We start from the raw sequence: 12864 nt of genomic DNA, 5'->3' as shown, positions 1-12864 counted from the left end.
CCAGAGAGGGAGACTCCATGACCTCACTGGGCAGCTGTTCCAGGGTTCTGGTACCTTCTGCCACCCTCAAGGAAAAGTTCTTTCTCATGTTGAAGTGGAAGTTCTTGTATTTTAGTTTATGACCATTGCTCCTCGTCCTGCCACTGGGCACCACTGAAAAGACTCTGGCACCATTCCCTCAGCACCTGGAATATTTATATGCATTAGTGAGATCCCCCCTCATTCTTCTCGTCTCTAGACTAAACAGGCCCAGCTTCCGTACCTCTCCTCGTAAGAGAGATAGATGCTCCAGGCACCTAATCATCTTTGTGCTGATTATTATCTCCAGTAGCTCCCTTCTCGTGCTGAGGAGCCCAGAACTGGATACAGCGCTCCATATGTGGCCTCACTCCTTTGGGACGAGGCACATCCGTCTTTCCCACGGCCCACTCCCGCTCTTTTCCCGCCGCTCACGGTCCCTGGCCTGCTCCCCGCTCCTGGCTGAACGGGACTCTCCGGCCCCGCTGTCCGCTGTCCCCCGTCCCCACCGGGCCCCGCTGACCCCCGGCCGCGGCGGGAGCCCCCGGCGGCCCGCCGAGCCGCGGGCTCCCCCTACCGGGCTCGGCGCTGCCGCCGCCGCCGCCGCATCCGGGGCTCCGTCCGGTGGGTGACGTCAAGATATAAAGGCCCGCAGCGCCTTTGTTCGCCCCCATTGCGCAGTTGCAGATCGGTGCGGGTGGAGGTGAGTGCGGCTGCGGACTGGGGCTCTGCGGGCGGCACCGCGGGGTGCTGCGGGGATCCGCGGGGTGGGAGCCGCGTGGCGCGCAGCTTGCGGAGGAGTAGAGGCGCGGCAGAGCCGGGCCTGGCCGGCACTCCCTTCTCGCCCGGCTCCGGGTAGGACGGCGGGACCCGTGCGTTTGCGGTGGGGCGAGGGTGGTCCCGGCGGCGTGAGGCGCGGTGTCCGCCATTTTAGTTGTGGGGGTTCCTCAGCATCCCCGGGGAGAGCGAGGTGGGCACGGCAGGAGTGCCGCGCTGGTGTGTCCGGACGGAGCTGGGTCGCGCGGTGGGTGAGCGTCGAGGAGGCCGCCGGGCGCGGGGACGGAGCGGAGCCGCTGCTGAAGGTGGCCGCCATTTTGTGGCGGTGCCCGAGCCCGTGGAGGGTCCAACGCCCCCCCCGCTCCCCGTGCTCTGGAGCGCGGCTGAACCCGGGCCCCGTGCGGCCCGGCCCGACCCGGCCCCGCCGCGGCTCCCTCAGGGGTGCTTTTTCCGCGCTCCCGTGTGTGCCGGAGTCGTCCCGGGCCTTCCCGCCATCGCGCTGGAGACACGCGGGCAGCGCCTTGTCCATAGGCGCCGGGCGGCCTGCCAGGCACGGAGAGGTTTGGCTTTGTCTTCGGCTCTTGGTTGTTTTTCTTTTTTAAGCCCTCCCGCCCCCGCGGCAGTAGCTGTGACATTGGTGTGTAGAACTGCAGTGGTGGTCTGGTGTCTGCTCAGTCTCACACGTTGTGTAGGCCAGGACTTCAGCATAGGCTTTGTATTACTTAAAGTAATACAGAGAATAAGCTTAATTTAGAAATACTCACCCAAGATGCTTTTAAGAGTTAATAGTTTTGTGTTACTTCGACTTATTAAGTAAATGACTTGAAACGTCCAGGATTTAAAGGAAAGGTGTGCTAGAATTGCCATCCAGGGCAAAAAGAACAGCACTTCTGGAAGAATTTTCACATTCACCAATATGGCTTCATTTTAACAGTGCTTTGTTCCACTTTTCAAAGTTCTATTTAATATCCTTGAAACACACTATATAATCTGAAGAAGGAACTGTTAATACTGTTTTCATTAAAAAAAACTGTGATTTTTTAAAATGCTTTTTATACCTCATATTTCTTACCCAACATCTTTCTGAAGAAAATTGCTTGTACTTTTGAGGACAGAAGTAATTTATGTACTATGAGGTCTCTGTTGCAGTCTGATGTTTTGTTAATAATGGCCTGATTCTTTTTAGTAGGTCATTTACGGAATCAAAATGGTTGAAGCAGATCGTCCTGGGAAGCTATTCATTGGGGGCCTGAACACAGAGACTAATGAGAAAGCCCTTGAGGCTGTATTTGGCAAATATGGACGCATTGTGGAAGGTAAAGAGAAATTTTTTTAAGATGATGCTAATAAAAACAAACAACAACATAGCTATGATGACCTTTTTGGCGTTGATCATCTGAAATGATGGCGCTTACATGTCCTCTAAGAAGTTCTGAGCTTAAAAGGTTAAATAAAGGTTAAGTGTTCCTTACAGGGAATTACAGGGAAAGCTGATGTGACTTTGTTTTTTGCAGTCCTTTTGATGAAAGATCGGGAAACGAACAAGTCCAGGGGATTTGCATTCGTCACGTTTGAGAGTCCAGCAGATGCAAAAGATGCTGCCAGAGATATGAATGGAAAGGTAGGAATTAAGACCAATTATATATTGCTTTTGCTACTGACCAGGATGATTAATCTTTGGGGTAAATAAACCTGTAATAAAAGTTGGAAAGAGAATGGATTAGAACATCCTGGAGACAAATTATAACTTTAAATTTGACAAAATGTCTTTGTCTCCATGAAGGTGAAATCTGTTTCTCCTGTTCATGGATTTGACAATAGAAAATGAAGTCTGGCTGTCAGTCAGTTACACTCTCTTTTCTTATTGTTCCTTAATCAGTGATGGAGGGCTTTTTGACAATCAGCTCTTCATTCTTGCATGTTTCAATAATGATTTTTGGGTTGGTTTTTTTCTTTTTGATCGTATTTGAATGCAGTACTTTGTAAATTACACTTCAGGGAAGTGACTTACCTGAAAACTATTAACGGTTCCCTTAACATGGGTTGACTGTGACTTCCCTGCTGTGCTGGAGCATTGATGAGCTGTCTGGTATCCTGTGGATAATCTACATTTGTGACTTGCATCATTGATCTGCCTGGTGTGTGTGAGGAGCATCTTTCCAGTTAATGTGCAATAGCTTTGCAATTAGCCAGCGACTGAATTTGTTCATTACACCCTAAAATGCAATGGTCTAGCTTTCAGAGAAATAAGAAATGTAATGTTTTTAAAAATAAAAATATAGGAATTTGAAGCACAAGTTCCAAGATAATACCAGGATAGTTTGTCAAAGAACTGTAGGCTGCTGTAATCTGTATCTGTTGTGGCATGTGTTTTAGAAGGTAGATGTAAGTCAGCAATTTTTTGGTCAACAGCTGCTTATCTTCATAGAGGTGCTGTCTCTTCAGGCAGTGAAAGCTATCTTAGGTCACTTGAACTGCAGACTCTGGTTTGCCATGCATAATCTGAATGGTTGTGTTGAGGTCACACTGCATTGGCCTTGTAAGCAGTGTCTCTTGAGATGGCATTCAAGTAAGGTGAAGAAACATTTAGTGATTGTGATTAATTGACACTTGGGATTTTGATATGTTTGTCTTCTTAGTACAAGAAGTTGAAGTGAAAGAAAAATGTCAGTTGTTGCAGTCAGTAAGTAAAGTAACTTTAGGAATAAGAAAAGAGCTTTTTGTAGTGTTCATGAACACAAATAGTAAAACATCATATTTGTGTTGTAGCAGGCTATGTGTTATAGAAGGATAGTGGGTTTTCTACTCCATGTACTGATGTTTCTGGGTGCTTCATGACAACCTTATCACAATCAGGGTTACTTTCTTTGAAGACTTGCTTCCTTTTCAAACAAGCTAGTAGTTTTTGTCAAGGCAGAGAGTGGCAAGTTCAAATGATGTTCTTTCTATACCAGCCTAAACATCTTTCGAGGTGCTCCTTTTATTGACTTTTATTTCTCCACCGTCTAGTTTGCCACAGTTCTGAAGACTTGTTTACTGCTGTGCTTAAATACTTGATTTTCTCTGAAACAGTCATTGAATCCTCACATAAGGTAATTTCAAGGACCAGTAGGTAATTGTCAGACTGAAAGGAACTCAGTCACTAATCTGCGTGTTTGTGGAGTGCAGCTTGCAAATCAAAATCCCTCTGAAAATAATCACCGACTGTTCTACATCTTGAATGTTGTGGCATGTGTTTGGTCACATTGGAAACATTTAGGAGAGTACTGCTTGGTAAAGTAGCTAAATGAGACAATGTTTGTGGCTGAGGTAATGTCTACTTGTTCTGGAATGCACAACCTGCATTACTGTCAAGAAATGCTAGAAGGGATGGCCTTGTGGATCATTGTTCTCATGGTTTGTCTTCACTGTAAATCTAGAAGTACCTTCATCTGCTTTGAAATTAGAACAGCAAGTAGTGTATGAAAAGAACATTCTCAAATGGGATTTGGCCTAGAATGTCCTCTGGTCCAACTTGCTTTAACCATGGATATGAAAGATATTCATGAGGTGGTCTCTCATTCTCATCTTCAGAAAGCCTTCTGGACAACAGTTACTGCTTGTACTCCAAAAAGACTCTGCACTCAAGGTCTGAGGAAGAGCAGTGTTTGAGGCCTGGTGTGAGAAGAGGTCATTGTCATAAATCACAACTTGAAGGTTTCTTTGTCCATTTGGAAAAGATGGATTGGAGCATTCTTGAGATTTTAATGCACTTGAGAAGCAGCAGCAGAAGCACTGTGCAGACTGCAGTTCAAGCAGTCTGTAAGGAGTTAGGCGATCTGTCTAGCCAGGGGGAAGAGTTCTGCATTGCCTGTCGATTGCTCATTCTGTAATCCCAAAGGAATTTGAAGCTGTAGCCAGTAGAAGAGGCTGACTCCAATAGATTCTGCAAGAATGAATTTACATTTGATTTTTTACTTCGCAAATGTTTATGAAAATCATATATCCAGAGTTTTGCACCAATTTGGGTGAGGGATAATAAGTGAATAACTATATTTCACTCTATATTGGGATAAGCATAGACCAGTCAAAGCTTGCTTGTTGAAGATAAGTTTGTCCTGCAGAAAGAGATCAGGAGATAATTATTTTAGAGTTGGGATAGAGATTTTTCCTTTTTTCAATTACTTTGTCTGCTGAATTGAATCAATGCTAACATGCCTGAGCAGTGCAAAAGAAATGTAGAAATACTTTGAAGCAGCTTCCCAGCTTTCTTTAAGAAGAATCTTAAATGATGGCAGTCAAGTCTACATCCTGATGCCACGAAATGTACCTGCTTACCTGGACACAAATGTGGATACTCCCAGGTCTAGTGGTTGTTGGGTGCAGTGGGCTGTTCTCATGATCTTCTAAGTCCTTAAGAAGAAATGGATAATTAAAGAGAGGATATGACCTTAGGCAAAAGATCAGGACAAACCAAAGATTTAATTCCAGTGTAGACCTGCCAAGCCAGCTGTTCTGTGTTAAGAGGATGGAAGCAGATGCTACAATCCCTACAGTGTAAACTGTACTCAACACTACAGAAGGTTGTCTTACTCTAATTGGCAGAAAGTGTTTCATGTTCTTTGGTGAAGAAGTGATACAATGCACAGAAGCTTGGCCTCTTAAGAAGTGAATCTTAAGGGAAACTCACTTAATGTGCCATCAAGGAACATGGAGAAATGGAGTCATTGCAGCATCACCAGTGAAATGATCCATTGGAGAGGAAAGCCCTGTGTGGTGTTAGGACCAGCTTCATGCAAGTTATTTTAACAGTTTCTTTGAAATACTTGATTTCTTGCCCCACTCCCAAAATTATGCAAATTTCATTCATCTTTTCTGTTGGAATGTGGAACAATTTGCAGGATAGTTCTCTAATTGTGTTTGGTTAAGGTTCCTTGGCTCACTTTACAAATCTGTACAGATTATTCATTCCACATATAGGAGACTTTGATTGCCAATCTATTATTGTCCTTAAATGACTTGTATCTTAAATTACTTCAATGCTTTTTAGCACCAAGGTGACTTCACTTTCTGGTGCTTGTATCATACTAAAAATGCTGCTATAACACTCTGAATCAAGGTTATAAAAACAAACTAATGAGTGCTCATGTTGACAGCTGGTGCTTTGAGCTCATTGAAAAAGCTTCCTTATTCTGAGATGGGTTGTGTGACTTTTATGTTTGGTGAGATAAGACCTTCCTTTGAGCTAAGAAACTGTAAAATGTTGTCCCCTCTGCTTTGAAATAGGACAAACTATGACAAATATTTTCTGGTTAACAAAAAAATGTTCCTGTACCTAGTGAAAGGTCTTTCTGGACCTATGGAATAGCTTTTTAAGACTGCTTGTGTAAAGCAGTCTGCAAAGAAACTATCTTTTGCCAAGGTAAGATGTGTAAGTACAAGGCAGAAGAAAATAGGAGGAGAAATTATAAGGAAAACTGTACCTCCTACATAACAGAAATGAAAGAACTTGAACCCAGCATTCAGGTTTTCAGAACCCGTGCTAGCAGAAGGGGACAGTGTTTGCTTTCTAAACTTGAAACAAGCTGTCAAGCATCTTCCATGAAATTGAGGACAGCAGTGGCCATAGCAAAGCTTAAGGCTTCAAGCCCACTGTTCCTGCTTGAGAAGGATGAAACTGAGAGATTTAATTATGATGGCAAATCAATATTAAGCAAACTGAGAAGTTCCAGTGATTGGAGGTACTAATGCTCACTCCTGGGATGTTTCAGTTTGTCACACCAAAAGGCTTTTTGAGAAACCTTCCATAAGTTAAATATTTCATTTAGTCAAAGCCAAGACCAGTATGATTTTGCTGGTATTTCTTACTTTTTTTCCCCTCACAATGGATCAAGTTGGACCTGTGTATGTACGCACAGGTTCTCAAAGAATTGCTACAACTCCATGAGGTGGCAAAATACATGCACTACTACAGTGAATTTTCAGAGAGCTAGATTTTGATAGAGAAAAAAAACATTCAGTACGTCAATAAAATACTATTAGCAGTGCAGATTAACACATTACTAGCATGGTCATGTTTGTGTTCATTTATTGCAGCAAAGAAGCACAATGAACACGTTCTGCCTGATAATTAATTAGTTGTCATGGCAGAGTTAAATATTTAACTGCTAAAAAAAGCAAATAAACCATGTTTGCCAGGATAGGCATGCAGTAACCTAATTTCAGCAGAGCTTATGATCTTGGTTCTGCTGTAATATCCAAACATGTGGTATCTAAAGATTATACAGAAATTTGATTAACTAGGTTGAATTACTTAACATGTTACTACCTGCTCATGTTTGAGGTATAATAGTTGGCTGCAGACTTCCTGGTATTGCAGGTCTATATTCCAGAAAAAGCTTCTACTTTTTTCCTACCAAAAAAAAAAAAATACAACCACACAACAGAACCCACAAACAAAAATACCCCAACCACAAAGCACCTTCACTGTGGAAAAGTAATAGCGTAAATTGTGACAGTCACCTTGATTGAAAACCCACCTTGAAACACTAGAAAAAAAGGGGTGAATTGTCATACTCAATCTGCTGTGTAGATGCTGACATAACTTCTATATACTTCAGCGATCACCGTTTTATCAGGACATCAAGAAAATGTGCTAAACGGCCTCCCCATTGCCAGAAATCCCGACTGAAGCTAAGTTATCTTCAGCTTAATCTTGTACCTACAGGTGCACTCCTAGTTTGGTACAAAAGTACGTGGCAATTGAAAGTAAATTGTAGATCATATATCATGTTTCGTTTACAGAATAAATGACGTGGGGCTGCCGTAATCGTTGGACACTTGTGTTTTCACTGAAAGTCCTTTCTGATGCTGCTCTGTGTTTTTTTTCCATCAATACCACAAGAATGAAGTACTGTAGAAATTGAAATTAGGCCCAACATGCTGCTGAGTACTTGGGGACTAATACTGAAGACTGAAATCAGTTCTAGAATTGCTCTAACTTATAAAATGGAAGCCCTATAATAGTGAAGCAAGAGGGGCTTGATTTAAGAAATACAAACATGAATGAGCAGTAAGTAAAGCAGCTTCTTCTTTAGTCATTAGATGGGAAGGCAATTAAAGTGGAACAAGCAACCAAGCCATCCTTTGAAAGTGGTGGTAGGCGTGGGCCGCCACCCCCTCCCCGAAGCAGAGGTCCTCCCAGGGGCCTTAGAGGTGCAAGAGGCGGAAGTGGCGCAAGAGGACCACCTTCAAGAGGGAGTCACTTGGGTATGTATTGACCTCTCTCATTATATACTTCGACAACATACAAGACAATCCCATTGGAAGATGACCATAATCCTACTGGAAAAAAAAAAAGTCAAACAGCTGAATAGTGCACTCCTTGTTCTTTATTAAAATGATGAAATGTGATCTCGGCAGTTTAGCCAAATTTTTGATTAGGCAAGTACACCTTAAGAAAAGGCTTTCAAATATGAAGATTCCTTTCTACAACTAACACTCCACTTGACTTTTGCCTATGAAAGAAAAGCAAAACTCCTGCCTTGCACATGAGAAAGGAAGCTTTCTGGTATTCAAGTTGAAAAAGTGATTCTCTACCACCAGGGAAAGGGAACTGCCTTTCATTCTTAATAGCAAGAGGTCTAAACTGAGAAAATCGTAGGGCTGATCCTTCCAGATCAGAGGGAGAGTTAGGGCAGCTAAACCTTGTTTGTTGAGTTGAAGCTTTCTGAAGTGTAAGGATAGTACATTACTTGATACTGGATATTCATTAAGATACAGCTATTTATTCAGACTTTTCAGTATCAAAATAAAACTCACTTAAAAGAGCTAGCAAGCAGCTGCACCTGAGGTGTAACAGTAAAAACTGTAATGCAGAAAAAAATCCCTGGAAGTAATGAAGCTTCTCTCTTGAAGAGTCTGTGTTGTAGGTTCTACAGACTCGGTAGTGCCTCTGTTCCCTCTCTGTAGGCTCTTCTCTAGTACATCTTCCCAGGTGGTTCTTGTCTTCTGAGAACAGTAACTTGTTAAGCATTTCAGCTGTGACTGATTACAGATATTAGCTGTCTTTTTCCCTTGTGTCACACCCTGTAGCTTTTGGATAAGTTCTAAAAGACAGTTCTTGACAGGCATTTAGGCTGTGGAAAGTTTGGCTCTCAATTCTGCCAGTAGCATTTAATAGTGGCTAGAAGACAAGAGAAGGCTTTGAGGTCTAGTTTTAGAGGTTTACTGTTGATCATGTAGTGGTAATAATGGCACCTTCAGGTTGTAGTTCAGGCTTTAGGGTCATGCAGGTGAGTATCACAGAAATAATAATTCATTCATGGCTTATCCTTCTAGGGTCTTCTCGAGGGCCACTTCCTATGAAGAGAGGTCCACCTCCACGAAGTGGAGGCCCTCCACCTAAAAGATCGGCACCTTCAGGACCAGTGCGTAGCAGTAGTATGGGAGGAAGAGGTAAAGACTTCCTGACTAAATTAATTGCTTGGTCAGCTGTAGCACTTTAGTCTTCCTTTAGGAACTGGTGCAAATCATTGATTCTAACTTCAGTCTGCTGTGCGATAGTGTATTGTTTTAATAATTTTTGGTTCCTTTCGTACCAATATGATTTCATAGCTGTTGGGAACAATTCAGTGCAATTTGAGTATGTTTGTTCTGGTGCTGCTTTAAAACTGTACAAGCAGAAATGCAAAGTGTTCCTAAATGTAGGCTCTAGAGATGCTATTAAATTGCTCTAAACTATTTACTGGCACTTGCCTTGAGTGTTCTGTATGGCTAAATGCTAATTAAATTTAAAATGTGGACTGTTTCTCTGAAGCTCCTGTATCACGTGGAAGAGATGGTTACGGTGGTCCTCCACGCAGAGAACCAATGCCGTCACGGAGAGATGTCTACATGTCTCCAAGAGATGATGGCTATAGCACTAAAGATGGGTAAATTCTTACACTGTTTTATTTTAGTGAAGCATTTTTTGTTCAGAGAAGGATCTTGATTCCAGACCTTTTGTTAGGACATACGGCTAACATCTCAATTTTTGTTCTTTGTAGTTATTCAAGCAGAGATTATCCCAGTTCCAGGGATACCCGGGACTACGCACCACCTCCCCGAGACTACGCATATCGTGATTATGGTCATTCCAGTTCACGTGATGAGTACCCCTCCAGGGGATATAGGTACCTACTGTTGGATTTTTCTCCCTGTCACTTTTTTCTTGCCTGTAGTGTTAGTGATTTGTACTAAGTCTTAGTAGTCTTTCCTCCTATAGTGATCGTGATGGATATGGTGGTGGACGTGACAGAGACTACTCTGATCATCCAAGTGGAGGCTCCTACAGAGATTCATATGAGAGTTATGGTAAGAATCCATTTTGAGGATCATATAACTGTACAGGTGTCAAAAAATCTGACTTTCACTAGATCGCTTGTGTTTTAGGGGGAAGTGGCACACTTTTTTTCCCCTACAGTGAAAGTGCAGTTGTTGGTTATCATTTGATCATCTTGTTAAATAAGCTATAAGCTAAAGAAGCAAAGTCTACAGTTCAGAATGACAACTATCTCTGGAAAATATGTCTGAGTTTCTTCTCTAAAATAACAAGCTGTTTGGAATACCCAGTTAAAGAGCCTGCCTGAATAAACAAACACCGTCTTCATTCCTTCAGAGTCTTTAAATCCACTCACTGCCTGGTATGCAATCCGCACTTTAAATACCATTAGTGTGGGAGATTATATTAAGACCATCTCAATACGTATGAAAGAGTAGCAGTAAACATTTTAATACAGCAATTCTGTAAATTCAGATTTGAAATTGTTCTATATAACTTATGGTGTTGCCATATTACCTGACCATTGACCCTGCAGGTAACTCACGTAGTGCTCCACCTGCTCGAGGGCCCCCGCCATCATATGGTGGAAGCAGTCGCTATGATGATTACGGCAGCACACGAGATGGATATGGAAGCCGAGAAAGTTACTCAAGCAGCAGAAGTGATGTCTACTCAAGTGGCCGTGATCGTGTTGGAAGACAGGACAGGGGTCTTCCCCCATCCATGGAAAGGGGCTATCCACCTCCTCGGGATTCTTACAGTAGTTCAAGCCGTGGGGCACCCAGAGGTGGTGGCCGTGGTGGAAGCAGATCCGATAGAGGTGGAGGCAGAAGCAGATACTAAAAACACTCTTAAACTTTTGGACCAAGACAGATTACTTCTCAAATGTGGAAGCTGTTCTATCTTTACTACCAGAGGACTACTAAAAGGAAAAGTTGTTTTTAACCTTTTTTTATTGTTGCCTGTTAAGTTTTCCCCTCCATGACTTTTATGCTTTTGTGAGGAAAAGTTAAAACAATGTTTAATATCATTTCAAAATTGTTAACGTTTCTTTCAGAAAGCAGATGTTAAATGTATAAACTTGAGCTGTGTACTAGTGTTGTAATTTTCAAAGTAAAGTTTCCCTGAAATGCCACACTTCCATCTGATTTTCGTCATGAATGGAACAAGCTGTTCTTAAGATCTTCTGCACAACATCCAGCCATCTAACATGGAGATGGATTGTTCTACATGTTCAACATCTCATTCTGAAAGTATTGCGTGTGATTTGGAGGGTGGTGGGGATGATTCCACATAAAACTCAGTTGTGCCTAGAATTTGAAGTCACAATATTCCCAGTACCAAATGCCTTCAGATCATTATGTAAAGAAAAATAGAGGATTTCATTCACTTAAGCCGAAAAAACAAGTGGATAATACTATATTCTGCCTTCCTACTGTTTCATGGGGAGCTTAAAAATACTCCCCTGCAAAAAAATCATGTTCATGTAAGTCAGCTGCAGAATACTGTTTAAAAAAACCAAACCACAAACCATTGACCAATTCCATCAAAAGAAGCTGCAAAACGATGCTTACTCATACTGTTTCAAATTTTTGCAACTCTGTAGTGTTTCACTTTTAAGGGAACATCTTTGATTCCAAAGGAGAAAATAAGCAAAGAAGTCTTTCTCTCCAACTTCTCAAAGGCTTATGGCTTCCTAAAATCAAGTGAATCTTTCAGCATTCCACAGCTGATTTAAAGCATCAAATGCCTGTGAAACAGCAAAGATGGTAAGCAAAGCAAACTAGTTTTACAGTCTAAGTCGAAATTGAAACAAATTGCCTTCTTCTAGTACAGTAAGACAAGCTGCATGTCTTGGCAATGGAAGTGCTGTCTAGATTAAAGAAAAAAGAAAGATAAATTCCTCGATACATTAAAAATTCTCCAAATTCAACAATTCTTGGATAAAAGCATTTACTAAACTGAAAAAAAGCACCTAATTTCAATTTTGAAACTAAAGCTGTAATGCAGCTCACTGTAGACGGAATATTCCCATGTAGGGTTGGGAGGGGGTATTTTATGACCAGTATCTTTCAGTGAAGATGCTTAAAGAGGCTGCATATACAGTATGTTAACAAAATTAAAGCCTTGCAAAATCAGAAATTGGTTTAGATTGACAAATACCAGCTCAATTATTGGGAGTTTAAAGCAAGAAATGCAAACTTGACATTTAATTGGATGCCTAACTGTTTAGTTTGACACTGCGTTGCAGGGATACCCAGTACATGTAGCAGAACCTGTGGCAAGTTGCTGTAACTCTGGTAAAGCCATGAAGTTCAAAAGATGCTCTTGAATACAGTAAGCATGAAGACCTCCAACTAAAAATAAAAACCAAACCACAAACCCAAAACCTTTGTACTACTGTTTAGTCCTCAGTAAATTTTGTTACTCAACTTATGGATTTAACATGGCAGTGCACCATTGAAAAGGAATGAGAATCCATAAGCCATGCAACCTCTCTCTAAGCCATTCCAGTCCATTCCAAGCCAGTGAATCCTTCACCATTTAAAGAATAGTAAAAACTTGCAACAGAGTAATATGCAAACCAAACTTGTGCCATTGTTTTGAAATGGGAGCAATTACTGTAGGTTAACTTGTGCTGTAAAACGTGTTTTTCTTAATTTGTTGTATCTTCTCTTAATTGCAGGGGGATAACTTCTAGAAGATACCACTGAAATAATGCTGTTTCATCTGTGTTGGTGGCAGGCATGAGTGGTGCCTGTACCAAT

General features: G+C 41.9%; 1 protein-coding gene and 1 non-coding gene across 6 annotated transcripts; both read left to right on the top strand.

Annotated features, from left to right (window-relative positions):
* Positions 1-652: 652 nt before the first annotated feature.
* On the top strand, positions 653-11024 carry RBMX (RNA binding motif protein X-linked). Of its 5 annotated transcripts, none has more exons than XM_069014990.1 (9): positions 653-721; positions 1982-2111; positions 2310-2416; positions 7872-8043; positions 9115-9231; positions 9593-9707; positions 9822-9947; positions 10040-10128; positions 10632-11024. In XM_069014990.1, exons 2-9 carry the CDS (start codon positions 2003-2005, stop codon positions 10937-10939), a joined length of 1143 nt encoding a protein of 380 aa, XP_068871091.1. In that variant the 5' UTR covers positions 653-721; positions 1982-2002; the 3' UTR covers positions 10940-11024. The 5 variants fall into 5 exon arrangements, with proteins under 5 accessions (XP_068871091.1, XP_068871087.1, XP_068871088.1 ...); XM_069014986.1 differs by having other exon boundaries at positions 10025-10128; XM_069014987.1 differs by having other exon boundaries at positions 701-721; positions 1985-2111; positions 10025-10128.
* LOC138110710 (small nucleolar RNA SNORD61) lies at positions 2163-2235 on the top strand. The gene has a single exon (XR_011151020.1). It is a non-coding gene; the product is annotated as a small nucleolar RNA SNORD61 (small nucleolar RNA).
* Positions 11025-12864: the final 1840 nt, after the last annotated feature.

The sequence above is a fragment of the Aphelocoma coerulescens genome, chromosome 4A, assembly GCF_041296385.1.
Source record: "Aphelocoma coerulescens isolate FSJ_1873_10779 chromosome 4A, UR_Acoe_1.0, whole genome shotgun sequence".
NCBI classification, from domain to species: Eukaryota; Metazoa; Chordata; class Aves; order Passeriformes; family Corvidae; genus Aphelocoma; species Aphelocoma coerulescens.
This window is presented reverse-complemented; position numbering and strand designations above follow the sequence as displayed.

Coding starts and splice junctions, on each gene's coding strand:
- RBMX (XM_069014986.1), top strand. CDS start 2,003: ATGGTTGAAGCAGATCGTCCTGGGAAGCTATTCATTGGGGGCCTGAAC. Junction 2,112..2,309: donor ATATGGACGCATTGTGGAAG/GTAAAGAGAAAT, acceptor TGTTTTTTGCAG/TCCTTTTGATGAAAGATCGG. Junction 9,708..9,821: donor GGCTATAGCACTAAAGATGG/GTAAATTCTTAC, acceptor TGTTCTTTGTAG/TTATTCAAGCAGAGATTATC.